At 45.0% G+C, this 17535-nt stretch overlaps 1 protein-coding gene across 2 annotated transcripts in view; it reads left to right on the top strand.

Annotated features, from left to right (window-relative positions):
- MBD2 (methyl-CpG binding domain protein 2) overlaps positions 1-7140 on the top strand; it is a 64956-nt gene extending 57816 nt beyond the window's left edge. The window contains exons 5-7 of one of the 2 annotated variants that reach the window (XM_037165043.2): positions 956-1133; positions 5233-5366; positions 6672-7140. In XM_037165043.2, coding sequence (XP_037020938.2) covers positions 956-1133; positions 5233-5359 — 305 coding nt within the window. In that variant the 3' untranslated portion in view covers positions 5360-5366; positions 6672-7140. Of the gene's footprint in view, positions 1-955; positions 1134-5232; positions 5372-6671 lie in introns of both variants that reach the window. The other variant, XM_037165042.2, reaches the window with a different exon arrangement.
- The last annotated feature ends 10395 nt before the right edge of the window (positions 7141-17535 follow it).

Here is a 17535-nt window from a genome sequence, read left to right as displayed (position 1 = left end):
AGTTTTAGAGAAGCATTATGTTTCAAGTATGAGAACTTCAGCTTCTACATTTTGATGTATAGAGGATTGCTTAAAATCCTCACAGTGCATGTTAGGATATCGTCTCATCCTTTTCTGTCTTCGGCAATTATTGCTTTAACTGGTTTAACATGTTTATGACTTCAAGCAGTGCATTTAAATGTGGCCATAGTGGCCAGTCTCCTAAAAGTAGGCAAGGTGTGCACTTATTAAATAAATCTGTTGGCCCTGGCTGGTGTGACTCAGTGGATTGAGTACCCTCCTGCGAACCAAAGGGTTGCCAGTTCAATTCCCAGTCAGGCCATATGCCTGGGTTGTGGGCCAGGTCCCCAACTAGGGGTTTATGAGAGGCAAGCACACGTTGGTGTTTCTCTCTCTTTCTCTCTCCCTTTCCTTCTCTAAAATACATAAATAAAATCTTTAAAGCAATAAAAATTAAATAAATCTGTTAACTTGGGTATTTTGTTAAGTGTGTGAGGAAACGGTAAAGCTGTAGGTACAGCGCACCTGCATTGACTTCTCCTCTGAGGTCTTGAATGTCATTGTTGAGATGTTGCTAGAAATTAATGTTGAAAACTCCAGGAGACACTATTCCAGGAGAAATTCAGGAATACGTTAATCTTGGTTGAGGAAATGTAGCTAACTTTTATAAAGGTTTTTTAAAACTTTGGAAAATGTATTTTAGAAGTTATGTTAAAATTCTTTTGAAGCACGCAGCTATTTTATTTATTTATTTATCTTACTATTTCTTTAATGTTAATTCTTTGGTATAATAAATATTAAGGAGATATTGTGTAATGCTTTGCTCCTTTGGCTTATTTCTATTTTAAGTATATAAATATAAAGTGAATATGAAAACATTGGTTGCTCTAGGTGACATAAAGTTTGCTAACACATCTGGAAGTTTCCCTTAACAAGCACGAATGTCTGATTGCAGGAGTCGGTCCAGGTAGCAATGATGAGACCCTTTTATCTGCTGTTGCCAGTGCTTTGCACACAAGCTCTGCACCAATCACAGGGCAGGCCTCTCCCGCTGTGGAAAAGAACCCCGCTGTTTGGCTGAACACGTCTCAACCCCTCTGCAAAGCTTTCATTGTCACAGACGAAGACATTAGGTAAGGCAGCTTGACCAAATTCAGAAACTTGCTTTTTACCTCCGATAAATTGCATACTGCCTGTTGGGTTCAGTGGCATATCTGATAAGTGAGGAATCCCTTGGAAAGTTATGTATGTATATTTACAGAGCTTTTGTGACACCAATGGAAGGTGATGTGTAGGACATTTAAAACCAGGCACATGTTGAAAAAGGTAGCAGTGGTGTGGATAAGGGTGTCACCATGATCATGTCTAAAGGACAGGTCAGTCGTACTCTCTACTCGTCACTTTGCAGTGTCTTTTGTACTTTGGGGTCTTCTTTCACCCAGTGAGACCTATTTGTATGGCTTCCTGTATTGGTGTGTCTGCAAAGCAGTCTCTCTTTAAAGCAGAGCATACTCATGCTTTGAACTCAGTTGTGTTTTCAGTATTTAACTTGCTTACCTTGATTATGTTTACTTCACTTTAGCTCAGTTTAGAGATTTATTTATCTCTACCTTCAAGGAAAGGTTTAAGGTGGTTCCCGAGAGAGAGAGAGAGAGAGAGAGAGAGACAGATGGACGGACACACTTGTGCATGTGTGCACACACCCCTAAAGCAAATGGGAAAGATGAAGCAAAGGTTAAAGCAGTAAAACAGAGCCGGGAGTAAGGCATGGGCATGATCCGTTAATGTCTTTTACTCTTTCTGAGGCTGAGCCACCAATCAGGGTATTAGCAGCTAACAGTGAAGGGGAAGCATATGACTGAAATGGATATTGCCCAGAAGGCGTAGCGAGACCGTTGACCAGAAACAGCAGCACTACGCTAGATATGCAGACCTCAGAGATGGTCTCAAGGGATTTGCGACCTTGAGTGTCATTGCTTTATAATGACAGGGTAGCACACCAGATTTTCTTCAAAAACACAGCCGTGTGTATATACAGCATTGCTTCTATCCTCAGTATGGAAATCAGAAAGCTTCCTTGGGTATCATTCCTGGACAAAACCAGCAGATGGCACTTTCGAATCGCATAATTTACAAATACGTTTCATATTTGTATTTTTTTCTGAATCCTTATAAGTTGGCATGAGAATGTTTTTAAATGCATGGGTCTAGCTAGGTTTATAATGTTGTTTAAACCTTTTTGGGCTTACAAAGATGGAGAGTGGTTCAGTGTTGAATTCATTCAGACGCCTTGATTACATAGCATTTATGATCAGGATTATTTTTTAAGAAAAACAAAATGTAAAATCAAGGCGAGGAATCAACTTGCTGTTTGGCTCATTCTCACCCCTGAGGAAGGAAATTACTCAGGAGACAAGTTGTTCTCTGTGTTGGAGTGACTAATCAGCAGGACTTCACCAGGGCATTGGTGCTGTTGACTGAGGTTGTCTGAGAGATGGCTTGGGAATGTTGACGCTTCCACACCAGCTCTTCTGACAGTAGAGGAAACTCTCAGAGCCAGATCTGGGCGGTTTCCTTTTAAGGCAGACTTGTTTAACAAATTGCCCGTTTGATTTAATTGTCACAACAGAAATTATTAAGCAAACATTTCTTGTTGAATGAGTACAGGTTCAAACGAAATTATTGCAATTTAGACTGGGATTGTTGAAATGTAATGGGATTGTTGCCCTTTCTCCAATTGTATTTCCAATGTTGTTTATGTTAAATCTTCAGCTAAAGATCTCAACATTAAGTATATATTTTTTCAGCATTTTTGATAATATTCTCATCCACGAGTATATTTGTTTTCTAATACTGAGTAACAGATTTTCATAAACTTAATAGCTTAAAACAGTGCCCATTCATAGCTCAGTTCCTCAGGTCCAGAGTCTGGGGCAGGCGTGGCTGGACTCTCTGCCAGGGTCTTATGGACTGAAACCACAGTGTCTGCTGGCCCGAATTTCCTCCTGGATCCACGGGGCCCTTCCAGGGTCCAGTGGTTGTTACAGAAATCTGTGTGGTTGAAGGACAGAGGCCCCTGTTCTCTTGTCGACTGTGGCTGGGGGGGGGATGTTCTCGGCAGTTAGAGGCCAGTGGCAGTTTCCTTGTCCCACGGGCCCCTCTGTACTCCCTTCACAGCTTCTTTCAGGAAGGGCCAGCGCCTTTCAAGGGCTCTTCTTACTAGGTCGGAACCTCTATGATAATTTCTTTTGATTGACTCAGGCTCCAACTGATTAGTAGCCTAATCATGGAGTTTCATCCCACCATATTCTTGAGGTCCACCTCCCCTTGAGGGGAGGGATTTATACAAGGAGTATATATAGGGGCGGGACAGGGGCAACTTGGGAACTGTTAGAATTCTGCCTGTCCTGGTGGGCAGATGCTTTAATTTCAGCTTCCATGAGTGTGGAAAGTAATTCTCAAGACAAGAGAATCGTGGCAAGTACTAGAGTCTGAGATGCACTTCTCTAACCAGAACCATTCATTCTTCACTCCATTTTCTGTGTCTTCCTAATGGAATGACTCCAGGGCAGTCGTGCACATTGTCAAACTCTATTATTAGGAGCGAGAGGCTGCCAGTGAGACCCAGATGTCATTTGTCATAAACCTTGAGTCACTGAGCCAGAGGCAAGACCAACTATGTAAGAAATAAACAATGTGTTCTTCTTGACCTTGCTTCACTGCATGAAAATCTGTGGGACTCCAGCTTCTTTTGAAATGACAGAGGCTCTAGAGCTCTGACCAACTCACTGACAGGCTCCTTCTGTTAGAAAATTGACTTCAAAGGGGAGGTCCATACGTTTCCACATTTTGTGCTGATTTTAGAGTTCAATAAAGATGACATAGAAGGTTTTCATGGCTACACAATTTGTTAACCTCACTACCTTGTGGGTAGTCTCATGAGATAAAGAGACATGTGGACTGGAAGATATGAATGCAGCTTTCCGAGTGGTTGGGCACCCAAGGAATGGCTGCTCGGGGCGTCTTAGGAGTCTCCTGGAACATTGCTTCTCTACCCCTCTGCTTCCCAGGTGTGGGCGTTGCTGCAGTGCGTCTTCCTTAGTTGCTGATGGAGGAAAACCATGTGTGTTGTGTCGTCCCCCCCCCCCCCCCCCCCCCCCCGTGCAGCCCTAGATGTTCTTCGTTGCTGCCTCTCGTCAGGGGCTTCTCCTGCCACTCGACATCTGTCCTCCTGCCTGCCCCCAGTCTCAGGAGGCGACAGTCTGTCTTCTAGTCGAGGCTAACCTTCCCGCCTGTGCTTCTGCCTCTCTCCCTCTCCCCCTCCCTTGTTTTTTCTGTGACTCTTATGTGCCGGTCTCTCCTTTCTTCTGTGTTTCCTCACCTCTGCCTCTCCACGTGGTTCTGGATGGGACCTTCTGTTGTCCACCTGTTTGCTTGAACTGTTTTAGTTAGGAGTCCCTCCCTGACCCTGTCTGGAGGCAGCTCATTTTTTTCTGCTTTTTTGAGATAAAGTACATACCAATAGCCTTTGTTCCTGTGCTTTGTTTTCCGTCTCACAGTTCAGAACCTTTTTTTTAGTGACGTGGTGTTATTGACCCTCTTTTGAGGGTTGCAGGCACCAGCACACAGACACACTTTGCCAGGCTATGACCTGCTCAGCTCATCTCAGTTGAAGACCTGCTTTTCTGTTCCCGTCCTCAGTGCAGAGGAGCATGTCATCTGTTTCTTTCACGATGGCCTGTTGCCAGCAGGCCTGGGAACCCAGGAGAGGGCTCTCCTGGCTTTCTGGTACCGGCCGCAGATGCCATGCTGTCTCCCAGCTTGCCCCGCCCTCTGCCTCCGTGTCTCAGCGCTGCATTGGACAAGTCTTTTCTGCTTCTTTGTCTTCCATGTTACTTCCTGCCCTGTCCCTGCCTCCGAGATGTTCCTGATTGCCCTTTATGGGAATAACCCCAAATCTCCATGTATTTGAGATTCTTGAGGTTGAAGAAAAGGTCACTGAGATAAATCTGCTCCTGCCAGAATTCTCTGTGAGGTGAGGAATGCTCGCCCGTCTCTTGTGTGATTTGGTTTTGTGAGAATAGAAGCAACTTTTGCAAAGTGTAAGGGAGAAGGAAGTACGTTTTTCTCAGGAATGTTGATGATTTTGAAGTAAAGATGAACTTCAGTGGCAGCTTCTTATTTCCATTACTTGCCCAGTGACCCGAGTCTTTTCATTCTCTTGTTACAAAGGAAACAGGAAGAGCGAGTACAACAGGTGCGTAAGAAATTGGAAGAAGCCCTGATGGCGGACATCTTGTCTCGAGCTGCTGACACAGAAGAGATGGACATTGAGATGGACAGTGGAGATGAAGCTTAAGAATATGGTCAGGTGAACTAACTCCGGAGAGAGAGGGGCTTGGAGCTGCAGACCTTTTCTTTTCTCGCTTTTGCCTGTCATTGCCTCCCTCAGCAGGGAACAGGAAGGCTCCACCTTCGCATGGGTGGTGCGCGAGCTCTTGTTTGGTGCCTCTCTGTAGTTAAGGACCAGATCAGTTATTGCAGCCATTGGCTCTCATTACGTAAAACCATTCGCAGCCCCACAGCCACTTGGAAGGGATTGCACCTCCTTTATTAAGACGCGGGAAACCCCCAAGGTGTCCCCAGAGAAAAGCGGGGGAGGAAGAGGAGGACTCTTCCAGGAGGGGAGGGATGGATGGCCACAGGAGGCGAGGCGCGAAGGTGGCCGTCATCTCCACCACACCAGCTTTCTGGGGTGTGTCGTCTCCCCTTTATAGTTACGGCTGCAAAGGAGGCAGAAATCTCTCCCCTTCTCCAGATTCTCTTTAGCGTAAGATTTGATGCAGGGAGAATGAGGACATTTCAACTGTAATAAATAGCTTACCTTAAAAAATACAGATTTTGATCCCGTCCTCTTCTCCCGTAAAGAGTTGCATGGGCTGTGCTCTGTTGGGTGTGGGTTCTCTTCTAAGTAATCACACTCAAACCTCCCGAGTGTTTATGCAGCATCTCATTTCCCAGCTTCTGTCCTGCTTCCTTCCGACAGGTTTTATCTTACTTTCTTCTGCTTGTGCTGGATTATTTATTTGTGTTCTTTGAACCTAAAACTGAGGGAGGGGGAAGAAAGAAAGAGGGAGGGGAGAGAGGGAATGAGCACAGTGAGTTACAGAGTTGTAATTCTGACCTTGGTTTTGAACCCTTCCTCCCTTTCCTTTCAGTCTTGGGGGTGAGTGACTCATCTTGAGAGTCATCCTAGTGTTCAGTGCTAGGGCCTGGAGGTGCAGTGATGGACACAGTCACCCAGTTCCCATGCTCACAGAACCTTACCATAGAGTCAGTTGTATTGAATAGACGCTCACATGACCATGTAACTACCAAGACGTACGTGTTGTCAAAGGAAAAATAAAAGCGCTCTGAGAGTTGCTGGCCGGGGAGCTAACGTGAAGTGAAAGGTCAGCGCAGCCTCCCTGCGGAACTGGTGTTTCTGTGAGCCTGCAGGATGAGGGGATGTGTTGAGCACTTTTATGTACAACTCGCTGCAACTAAATGCTAATCAAGGCTCCAGAAATGTGGTGCTCAGTGAAATTTAGCCTCTAATTCTTCTTTCCAGTTTTGCTGACCTCACCTGAGAAATCATTGAATTACTTAAGTTTGTTTGTTTTTCCTTCCAGGTAACTTGGCTGATGTTCCCCAAGAGCAAATTCCTAGAATTGAACCAAAACGTTTCCACTGGGTTTTGCCTGTAAGAGAAAAAAAATGTACCCGAGCACATAGAGCTTTTTAATAGCACTAACCAATGCCTTTTTAGATGTATTTTGATGTATATATCTATTATTCAAAAAATGATGTTTATTTTGAGTCCTAGGACTTAAAATTAGTCTTTTGTAATATCAAGCAGGACCCTTAAGATGAAGCTGAGCTTTGGATGCCAGGTGCAATCTACTGGAAATGTAGCACTTATGAGAAATGTTTGTTGCCACCCAGTTTTAATATGAATGGATCAGGACACCCAATAAATTTCCCAATTAAAGATTATTGTGACTTCACTGTATATAAACAGATTTTTATACTTTATTGAAAGAGGACATCTGTACATTCTTCCATCATCAGTGTAAAGACAAATAAATGATTATATTCACAGACTGATTGGGATTCTTTCTGTTAAAGAACACAGACAATAAACAGCCTCTCCTCAGCATTCCTGATTTCCATTCAACTGTGCCCCCTGAGCCTTAGGTTTGAAATGGAAGTGCTAGCAAGTAGTTTATATCTTTGCAGCAGGCTTCCAGGTGTCGTGACCATTGTGTCTTCACCAGAACTCGTAAGTTGCCATCTAGCATATGTGATTTTTTCCCTTTGCCTATGGCCAGTACTTTTGTTAGTTCTATAAGAATATGTAAATTTTGTCCTTGGGCAGGAATTAGGTACACAAGTACCCTTGGATTTTCCAGAAGCCTGTGTTTGTTGTTTTTTCTAGATCATTGTGCATTTTCTAATTCCCAGGAGCTTACTGAGTTAACAGGTGGGGTCAGACTGTTTGCCACCGAGAGCAGCACCTCTCCAGGTGCAGCGGCATGGCCGCCCAGCATTTAATTCTTCACCTGGCCTCCAGAGCATTAAAGCGTCCACTTATTTTCTTTTCGCTGTTAAAACTCGTAAGTGTAACTTCATTACCACTTAAATTCCTTGCTGTCTAATTATTAAAAGTGCATAGTATTATTTTGAGTTCTACAATGAGAACAGAAGTTACTCTGATACCAAGGAAAGGAGGCAGTGATAATAAACCAATTTAAGCATATTTGGAGACTAGAGCAAGCATGGTATATTTCTACATGATGGGTTTATGTACTCCTTAACTTTGAAAATGGGACCCAGAAACGATGTGTTCAAGGCTGTGACCAGTCCCACGTAAGTGTTGCTCGTGCGTCTGACTGACACTGCCTCCTGCACCCTTCAGTTCCCCAGTGAGCGAAAGGAGAGAAAACAGAGGAGTGTGTAAGTGGCTAGGTCTGGGCTGCCGTCTCTCTGGACCCTGTGCCAGGTGACGTAAGTAAGCCCTTCTTGGAACTCCTGATCCACATTCAGCTCTGATCCCTGGGCCTCAGGCCACCAAGGCCCTGGGAGCAGTCCTGCTGGTGGATGAGCAGGGACACTTGCAGATTCTAGGAAGACTGTTGGCAGAGGGGGACTGCTCTGGGCCGACAGACTGTCCCCGCTGGGGTGGCCATAGAACGTTGATTTTGAGTTTTTTGGAGAACTGGTATGACTAGTTCGAATGCTGTCCAAAGGCTTTTCTTAGCCTCTCCTAAGTCTGATTCTCCATTTGTAATCAGGCTTGGGGTAACTTCACCTTGGTGATCATTTGTTCTTTTTACAAAGCAATCCCACCAAGATATCTTTTGTAAAAGCAACAACACAATGTACACACGTACAGAACTTTGATTTTGTTCTTACATACTTTGCTCAGGTAGAGAACAGGTATGAAAGCCATTACATGGTGTCCAACTGGGGACCAGCTCGGAAGTGCAGGTGTTCCCAGTAACCCACAGGATGACATGCCCAAAGTCAAGTCTGTCCTCTCATCCTCACACACCTGTCGCCGTCTTGCATTCCCCAACTTGTGTAAAAGCAAGTCATCCGGCCCAGTTGCCTGAGGCAGGAGCCCAGGAGGCCAGGAGGGATCCCAGAGGCCACCCCTTCCCTTGCCTCCCCAACATCCTGTCCATACCGTTAGCACCAGCAACCGCACCCTCGTGTCTGCGTGTCCATTCCCACAGCCACAGCCACCATGCAGTTTCCTCTCCTCTGCACTTCCGCAAAAAATTTACCTGTCCGCTTCCCTTTCCTTGTCTGTCTCCAACCCTCCTTTTCCTCCTCCACAGAGTCATCAGAATGGTCCTCAAAGCAAATGCGACTGTGTCATTTCCCTGCTCAGAATTTCTCACTTATCTGTATATATAGTTTAGAGTAGTTTTTAAGAGTGAGCACTTTGAAATGAAGAGAACCTGTGTTTGAACCTTGGTTTGCCATTTGTGTGACTTGTCGGGTTCATTAATCTTGAGCTTGTTCCTCACCTACGACATAGGAATAATCATACCTACCTCATAGAGTCGGTGTGAGGACTAAATGAGATGCTGTTTCTGAGATGTTTAGCACAGTGCCTGGTGTGTAGTGAGTGCTACTGTTGGAGCACGTTATTACAGTCCCTGCGGGTATCATTTTTGTCACTTCCAAGAGGCATTTGCTGATAACCCCAAATAATTTCAGTGACCCCGCCATAATACTTATTTTCTGCCTCAATGCTCTGTTTATTTCCTTCAATGGAATTTTCCAAGTCTGTAATTTATTTGTTGACTTTTTGTCTGTCTCTCTACTAGAATGTGAGCTCCACGAGAGCAGGGGTGTGTCTGTCTTGGTCTCTTGTTAGAACCCAGCGCTTCGCCCAGTGCCTGGCACACAGTGTGCACTCAGTAAACGTTTGTTGAATAAATGGGAGATTCGTGACCCGATCCCTGCCTACTTGTCTAGCTGCTCCTGCATAACCTGCTCCTTCCACGTGCCCCTTGGGCCTCTGTGTCTGTGCACCTGTCGTTCCCTTTGCCTGCCCGTCTGTCTACATGGCAGAGTCCTGCTGGTCACTGGTCAAGTCTCAGCTCAGTGGCTACCTCCTCTGTGAAGCTGTCCCCGATTTCTCCAGGCGGATGACCTTTTCCCCTCTTCCAAGTTCCCACTGTACTTTGTAAATACCTCCGTGGAAGGAAGCACTTTACTGTATTCTATTGTAAATTTTGTTTGCATGTCTGTTTCTACTTTGAGACTGTAAAGAACCTTGAAAGCCGAGATTGCATCTTTTCTTCCTAATGTCCCCGGAGCCCTCCACAGTGCCTGGCACGTGACAGTTTGTCAGTAAATACTTGTTGATTGGATTTGTGGATGAACGGAGTCCTGCAGTTGGACACGTTACAAGTCTGTATAATCAGGGAAAGGAGTACCCCCTGTGGCTTCCAGGGTACCATTCTGTTCTAGAGAGGAGACCTCAAATGCATTATATAATGTCTAAGGTTATTTGTTTTGATTTTTAAAAATAAGTTGAATAATAATAGGTCTTCATAAATGATTGCAAAAGATCAGAAACCTTTGTGATCTCTCAAATGCTACCAAGTCCAAAATAAATATTTGCACTATTAGTATTTCCATAGTAAATGCTATGCGAAAGTGTACAGCAATAAATTTTGAAGCTTTAAACATGCTTGTGTAAGTCATCTTCAATGACTCAATCCCTGAGGACGTCTCTGGCCCGCGTTTTTCAGACCCAAGGGGATTCCGACCTGGGTTTCAGGCCCCAAAGCTTTCAGAGCTTGCGCAGTGACACCGCGCGGATTTGCTCCTGCGACCATCGCTCAGTCGCTCTGTGGGCGTTTCTGGTGAACAGAAGGCCTGAGAGGACTCCACGGAATCGGGATAGGCCACCCTAGACCTCGTGAGGCCGCAGCCTCCACGCCTGTGCCAGGGCTGCTGCCTGCCCCATCTGGCCTGCCTTCACTTCCGGGGCGCGGATGTGACCCCTATACCACTTGAATGGCCTCTGCCAAGTTCACAGGTCGCGCACTTACACTGGCCACTTAACAGCAGGATCGGCAGGGGTATTGGGAGTTGGAGCAACTGGGCTGTCAGTCTGGACCTCTCCAAGGGCGGGCCTGGGGCGGGCCTCACAGTTTTAAGTTAATTAACACCCTGGATTCTCTAGAAGGGTACCTGTAAGTTGCTTTGTGAATTATTTGGCTTTGTTTCTATGGCAAGAAGACCAAGTTTCTATTTCATCTATACAGCATTTTATAGTTTATAGAACACCTTCACCCCTGTGTCATGTTTGACTTTTTATTTATTTATAAGCCTTGTAACGGGCACAGGTTATTGTCGCCATTGAAGAGTTGAGGGATCTAAGAACCAGGCAGGCTAAAAGCCTTTCCCAAGCTAAACTGAAGAGAAGGGAGTTTGAATGGAGAGGTCTTCTGTTTCTAGAATGCCATGAGACCTTCCAAAGCTCACTGCCCACCCCACTCAGATCTCAAGCTGCCTTTCTGTGGCAGAACAACAGGCCTATGAAGTCCAGTGTGACTGGCTTACATCGGGCAGAGGGACTCTTCGCGGGAACCCTGGTCCTTCTACGTGTAGTCAACGGCTGTTCAGGAGACCTCTTCTGCTGGGAAGTCTTCACTAGGATTATTGGTCTTTTGTAAGAGGTGGGAACAGGTACAGTTTCTTAGTCACAAAAAGTTGAGAGTTATTTTTGTCTCAGGGGCTAGCATTTTTCTTTGTGCTCTAGTACTTTTAGCTTTTCCATTTCTTTCCCTTTTCCTGTTTTCCATTTCTTTAACCATTCATAAACTTGGTGTTGTGAGAAGCCTGGCAGCAAGCTGCAAATGGGCCATAGCCCCTGGGGCTTCAGAGTGGGGGGCATGCGTCTAGGACACGTGTAAAGCTTTCATGGGGGGAACGTATCTGACCTCAATATTTGTTTTTATCTCCTTTTCAGATTTTAATTTTTCAGTGTCCTATGAAGCAGGTTAGTAGAGTAGTCCATGTATGAAATTTATGAGTTAATATCCATAAATTTGGGACACATGCTTCTGTTTTATTTAAAGTGTATTAGTTTTGATACCACTTCTGGAGGGCAGGACTCCTTCTGAGGTTCACGACCCGTGGAGTCAAGGAGCCCGCCAACTTGCCGTCCTAGGCAGTCCTGTGACCATGTGCTTATTCTCAGGTGGTATCTGTGGCTTCTGTAAAATTCTTCAAAGGGAAAATACATCGCAGTGCCTGGTATATGGTAATATATGTTGTAAATGGTAGCAACCCCTCTTCTCAAAAGAAAAAAAAAAAACCTGCCGATTTCTTTTGGGATTGGAATCTGCTCTCGGGGGAGCTCTGAATTCTGGTGGCTGGACAGACCCTGCGTGGACAGAGTGAGAACCAAAGCAGGACTTGCGTGGGTGTTGGGGAGGCTGATGGCCAGATGTCAGGGGGCCTTGTTGACGCAGTGTGATTTATGGGGAGTGGCCTTGTACCCAGCAATAACTAGTTCTGTGAAACAGAGCCATTCGGAAACTTAAGGGAGAAAATACGAACAGCAACGTGGTAGAATGTGCTATTTATGGTGAGAATGTTTAAAAGAATGAATGCCTTCTTTCGAAACCTTTCTCTTTCCCTCCTCCATCTCCCCGCAAAGTGCAGAGTCATTTAGTATAATGTTATACATGAGGAAACCCCAGCCGTACGCTATGACTCATATACATCGCGCCTCACTGGAGCAAACGAGATTTGGGTTTGTCAGAGCCTGCCGTGAGGGGGATGGATTAGTCACCTCACACTGAGAACCGACACTGGGGCAGAGGCAGTATTACTCAGTGAGTCAAAAACATCCAACTTTCCTGGAACTTTAAATTCATTCAGGGGACAGTGACAGTCTTTGTTCTTCCAATTTTTGAAATGAAATCTAGGCTCAATTGCCATATTTTCAAGGACCAGTAGAGAGGCAAGAGCAAACGTGGGTGAGAGGTAAAGAATGGAGATAACCCACGCCACTAAAGGGTATTTGGAGATCGGTATCTCAGAGATCATTCGGGGAAAAAAATGTAACATTAGAGGAATGTCTTCTTACAAACATGTCCCCTTAGTACTCTCTTAATTCAAATGTCCAAAACTGAATTTAGCTCACATCCTCAAGTAAAAAGATTTTACCATCTTTTCCATTTCTCTATTAGGCATCTAACATGTGGCAGACGGCCTTGAGGACTGGTAGCTGGGGGGTCATTCTCCACTGCCAGAGGCTTCCCACATTCCCTGGCTGGTGGCTCTTTAACTTCATCTTTAAAGTCAACAAAAGGGGGCCAAGTCCTTCCTATAGTTTGTAACTTGCTGATCTACGCTTCTGCCACATGTCTCTGAGGCCAAAGATTTCTGGTTGTTTTTTTTTTTTTTTTTTAAAGATTATTTATTTATTTATTTATTTTAGATAGATGGGAAGGGAGGGACACAGAGGGGGAGAAACATCCCTGTGTGGACGCCTCTCACACGCCCCCTCCTGGGGACCTGGCCCACAACCCAGGCATGTGCCCTGACTGGGAACTGGACCGGTGACCCTTTGGTTTGCAGAGGCAGGCGCTCAATCCACTGAGCCACACCAGCCAGGGCCGATCTGTGTTTTTAAGAGCTCATTTGATTAGATTAAGTAGTCCACTACAAATCATCGAGGATAAATTCTCTATTTTTATGTTTCACAGCCTTAATTGCACGTGTGAACACTGTTTTGTTGTGTAAACATGTTTACAATTCCTGGGAATTACAGAATTGGATGTTTTTGAGGGGCAGTTCTCTGCCACATGCTGTTTGCTACAGATAACAGAAAAATCAGTCTGAAATGGTTTAAAAAAAGAAAGAATTTCATAGTAAATGTCTGTAAAAGACAATGCTGGTGGAAGACAGATCCCAGTGCAGAGCGTCAGGGCCCCGCTTGGCTTCCACGTGGTCCTCGGGCCCTGGCCCCCTCTCTCCGTGCATCACCTCCATCTTCTTCTCAGGAGCAAGATGGTTCGGTTGACATGTTCGGACATGACAATGGCCAAAGAGAAAAGAAACAGTTTCTTCCTGTGCCTCCATTTTAGAAGGCCCGACACCTTATTGGCTAGCATTGGGTAACATGGCCATTTCTAAACCACTCACTGACAAAAGGGACTTGGGACCACACCAAGTGGCTCTGATTAATTATATGGAAGTGATAGAATTGTCGGGAGTCAAACACAATACCTGCTTCAAGGTGCTAAATATTCCTTTTGGTCATACTTCTGCCCACCCCACACCAAACCTTTGTGCTTTCATTTTTATTGGTTTCTTGGTGGAGTTAGCTTCTTTCTCTCACAGTCAGTTTAAGTGCTCGATTCTCTTTAAGCTTAAGAGCGTTGCATTTCTGTCTGAAGGCTGCCCGATGCATCCTCCCCTCCAGTGTCTCCCTTCGTGGTAGGATGACTCTACCTGACACATTGCATATAACTCCATACTGACCCTTCCTCAGATACTTCTCATCTTAATCAGTGTGTAGGTTTCTCCTGGACATGAGCAATGACTTTTAAAAAGAGTGAACTTAGGGGTGAGATTATGAATTTAGTTCCTGGCATTAGCTGTAGTGTCTGAAAGCACAGTCCTCTATGAGAGCACTTCTGACAGTAACTGCAAACTGAGGGGTCCTCCAAACCACCCTCAGTCTCAATAATTTGCTAGAAGGACCCAGAGAACTCACCAGGAGCTATCATCTTCATGACTAGGGTTTATTGCTGGGAAAGGATACAGACTAACATCAGCCAAAGGAAGAGAAATGCAGAGTCTGGGAGGGTTCCAACGCACAGGCTCCATCTCCCCCTCTCTGTTGAGTAAGGACACGCGACCCTCCCAGCATCAGTGTGCGATAGTGTGCACAGGGTATTGCCAACTGGGAAATCTCACCCGAGTCTCAGTGTCCAGAGATTTTTGCTGGGACCTAACTCTGCAGGCATCATTGATGGACTGACTGACTGCTTGCCCATGTGGGTGACATGTCTCCAGGGTGACTGGTGCAGCTTGACCGAAAGCACTTGCCCCAAGTCACATGGTTGGTCTTTGTGGAATCACTAGCCTGTCTGCCCCAGATTGTTGGGTGCGACAGGTGCTACCCTAAAATTTAGTATGGCCAGGCCCTGCCCTAAAAGACACACTGCTCCAGAGTATGACACAGATTACCCCCCAGAAGCAGAGGGCAATAACCAGTCCTCTGGGCAAGGCCAAGTTCTTTACTATATATTTCATGCTAAGTATTTCAGTGGCAGATACTAACTTGATTATTACCAGGGTCTTCAGCCAAGTTCTGTTGATGATCAAATCAATATTCAGATATTCTAGAACAATAATACATAAAGAGCGTTGAGCATTCGGTGAGATTCCGGTGGAGCCTTACTTTGCAACTCTCCACTTGGTACTCTTACTTGCAAGTCACCATGTTAAACAGGCAAGAGAATCTCTCTGTTGCTCTTTCTTCAGTAATTATGTAAGATAATGAAGACATAATTGCTTTCTTTTCCCCCTTAATCTGAAGCAAATAAATGGTGTAAGAATAAACAACAAGGCCCCAGACTGAGTAATCTTGCAAACACTTTACCTCCTGGAAAGAAAAGAGCAATGATCCCTATTGAACTTGGGCAACAATACTTAATTATTGTAGCAATTACACAGTCATGGGTCTCCCCTACCTTTAATTTAATATTTTTAGACTTTGTTAACCCACTGTTTTATCCATGTTCCATTAGAATTTTCTTGGTTCTAATCTAACGATGCTAGTAAAAGGGAGAGGCCCACACGGTGAGCCGAGGGACAGAGATGCATGTTATTTGTAGAATGGACTCATCCTATTTGGGCAGGGCTGTCTTGAGCTTCCAGCATGTGAGGTGAAAATACCTTTAGTCAAAATGTGGAGCTATCTGAGCATTTTAGCTTGCCTCTCCAGAGGGGAAAGGGAGTGAGGAGGAGAGTGTGTGGAGAAGTGTAAAGTGCTCCCACATGTTTAAAGGATTAGAAACCATCTTGGGTTTTTAGGAAGATATTTATTTTAAAAGTTATATTAAATTTAGTCTTTTGATATGCAGGCCTATGAGTATGGATCAATGATAGAAGCCTATGTCCACCACTGTAATTGAGACAGAAAGTTCTCTCACCACCCCCCTCCCCAATTTCCTCGTGCTGTCCCTTTGTAATCACGTACTCCCTTACCCTAAACCCTGTCAACCACTGATCTGTTCTCTGTCCCCGTATGCTTTCCTTTCCAGAATGTCACATGAATGGAATCATGCAGCATATAACTTTAAAGGTCTGGCTTCTTTCACTTAGCATAATGCATTGGAGAATAAGTCATGTATCTAAAGTTCATTCTTTTATTTCTATGCATGTTGTTTATCCATTGTCATTCATTTACCTGTTGAAGGGCATTATTGCACTCTGTTTTAATACAAAACTTGATAATCTTAACACATTTTAAAAGACTTGTTCATTATGGGGAGATTCAAACAAAGGAGTAGGCTTATATTGTACGCACAGTGAAGTTCCAAGTTCAATGTAAGTCAAACACACATATGAGGCAGTTGCTCTATTTTTAATCATCCTGTTTTTTGCTTCAGAGAGTTGCATTCATTCACCTTAATATATGCTCAAGGTTGTGCTGAGTACAATAATGAAAATACAAAATACTCTCTGAACCCCATACACACCAGTTAGACATATATTTGTCCTAACCCAACACTCTATGGGTGTGCTGTTTGCCTGATAACCACAATCTTTGTGGGGCTAAAAAAAAACCATTTTAATGATGTTCTTACAAAATCATAACTTAACCCTGACACTGATTTTAACATTTTCTTCTCGGGTGTATTGAGTGATCTTTTTCTTTTCTTGGGCACTGTGATCTCGAGTGAGCAGAATAGCTTTGCCTGCCCTAACGTCAAACAGGCGCATGGGAGGGCTTTCTGGCTGCAGCCGCTGCCCGCCACTCTGCTGACCAGGAGGCGAGGGGTGTGCAGCCCTCGAAGCTCTGTGAAGAAGCTTACAGACAGATCTCGGGCAGTGGCAGTCCAGCGCGGAACTTATAGTAACATCTCCCTTATTGTAAAGTTCAGTTTTTAATGTCTTTGCTTCCTTGGTGGCAGACTAGTTTCTTTGTTTTGTTGGTTTTGGTGACAGGTTTTGGTTAGTCCTTAGGAAAAAAAATGCTGACAGCCGTCTTCATCTTCCATGGTGATAGAAATGGGCAGGCTGGACCAGTGACCACAGGAAGTAGTCAGTGCCACCCAGCAATGCAGCCGCCCTTACAGCTCCGTGCGGAGGTGCTGATGGGAAGGGGGGGCAGGTGGGGCATAAACCCAGCGTCACCCTGTGATCACGTTAAGGTGCCACCTTAGAGCAGGGAATTGACCTCTGCCATGACCGGGCCTTCCTGGCACGTCTTCCTGCCAGCACAGAGGAAATGGACATCAGTCAAACACTTCCAGGATAAACATGACTTTGTTCTACGTGACGGTCCCTTTTCATTTCCACAGAACACAACAATGGGGTGGAGAACTTCCAGGGACAGCTCACTGAGTGAGTAATAAATAATAACGCCACACACAGGCACTATCTCATTTTAGACTCACAGTCACCCCACAAGAGAGGTAGTACTGTCCCCCTTTTGTAGATGAGGAAACCGAGTCCTCGGGGACCTTCACCAAGGGCACTCAACTGGCGGACATCAGAGCCAGGGCTTGAATGTGGGTGGCCCGGTGCCAGAGCGCACACAGGATCCCCGCTTCCCCTCTCCCTCCCGTCTGTGTGAATTTGGTCAGTTTATTCACAGAAGGGACAGCGTGGTGGCCATGCCAAATCCAGAGAGGAATGGGTGGGGTTGAGGTGCAGGAAAAACCCTCCTGGCAACATCTCAGTAAAAACCCAGAATTGAGAGGAAACTGTGACCTCTAGCAA

The sequence above is a fragment of the Artibeus jamaicensis genome, unplaced genomic scaffold (genome assembly GCF_021234435.1).
Source record: "Artibeus jamaicensis isolate MK-2021 breed Jamaican fruit bat unplaced genomic scaffold, CSHL_Jam_final contig_354, whole genome shotgun sequence".
NCBI lineage: Eukaryota > Metazoa > Chordata > Mammalia > Chiroptera > Phyllostomidae > Artibeus > Artibeus jamaicensis.
This window is presented reverse-complemented; position numbering and strand designations above follow the sequence as displayed.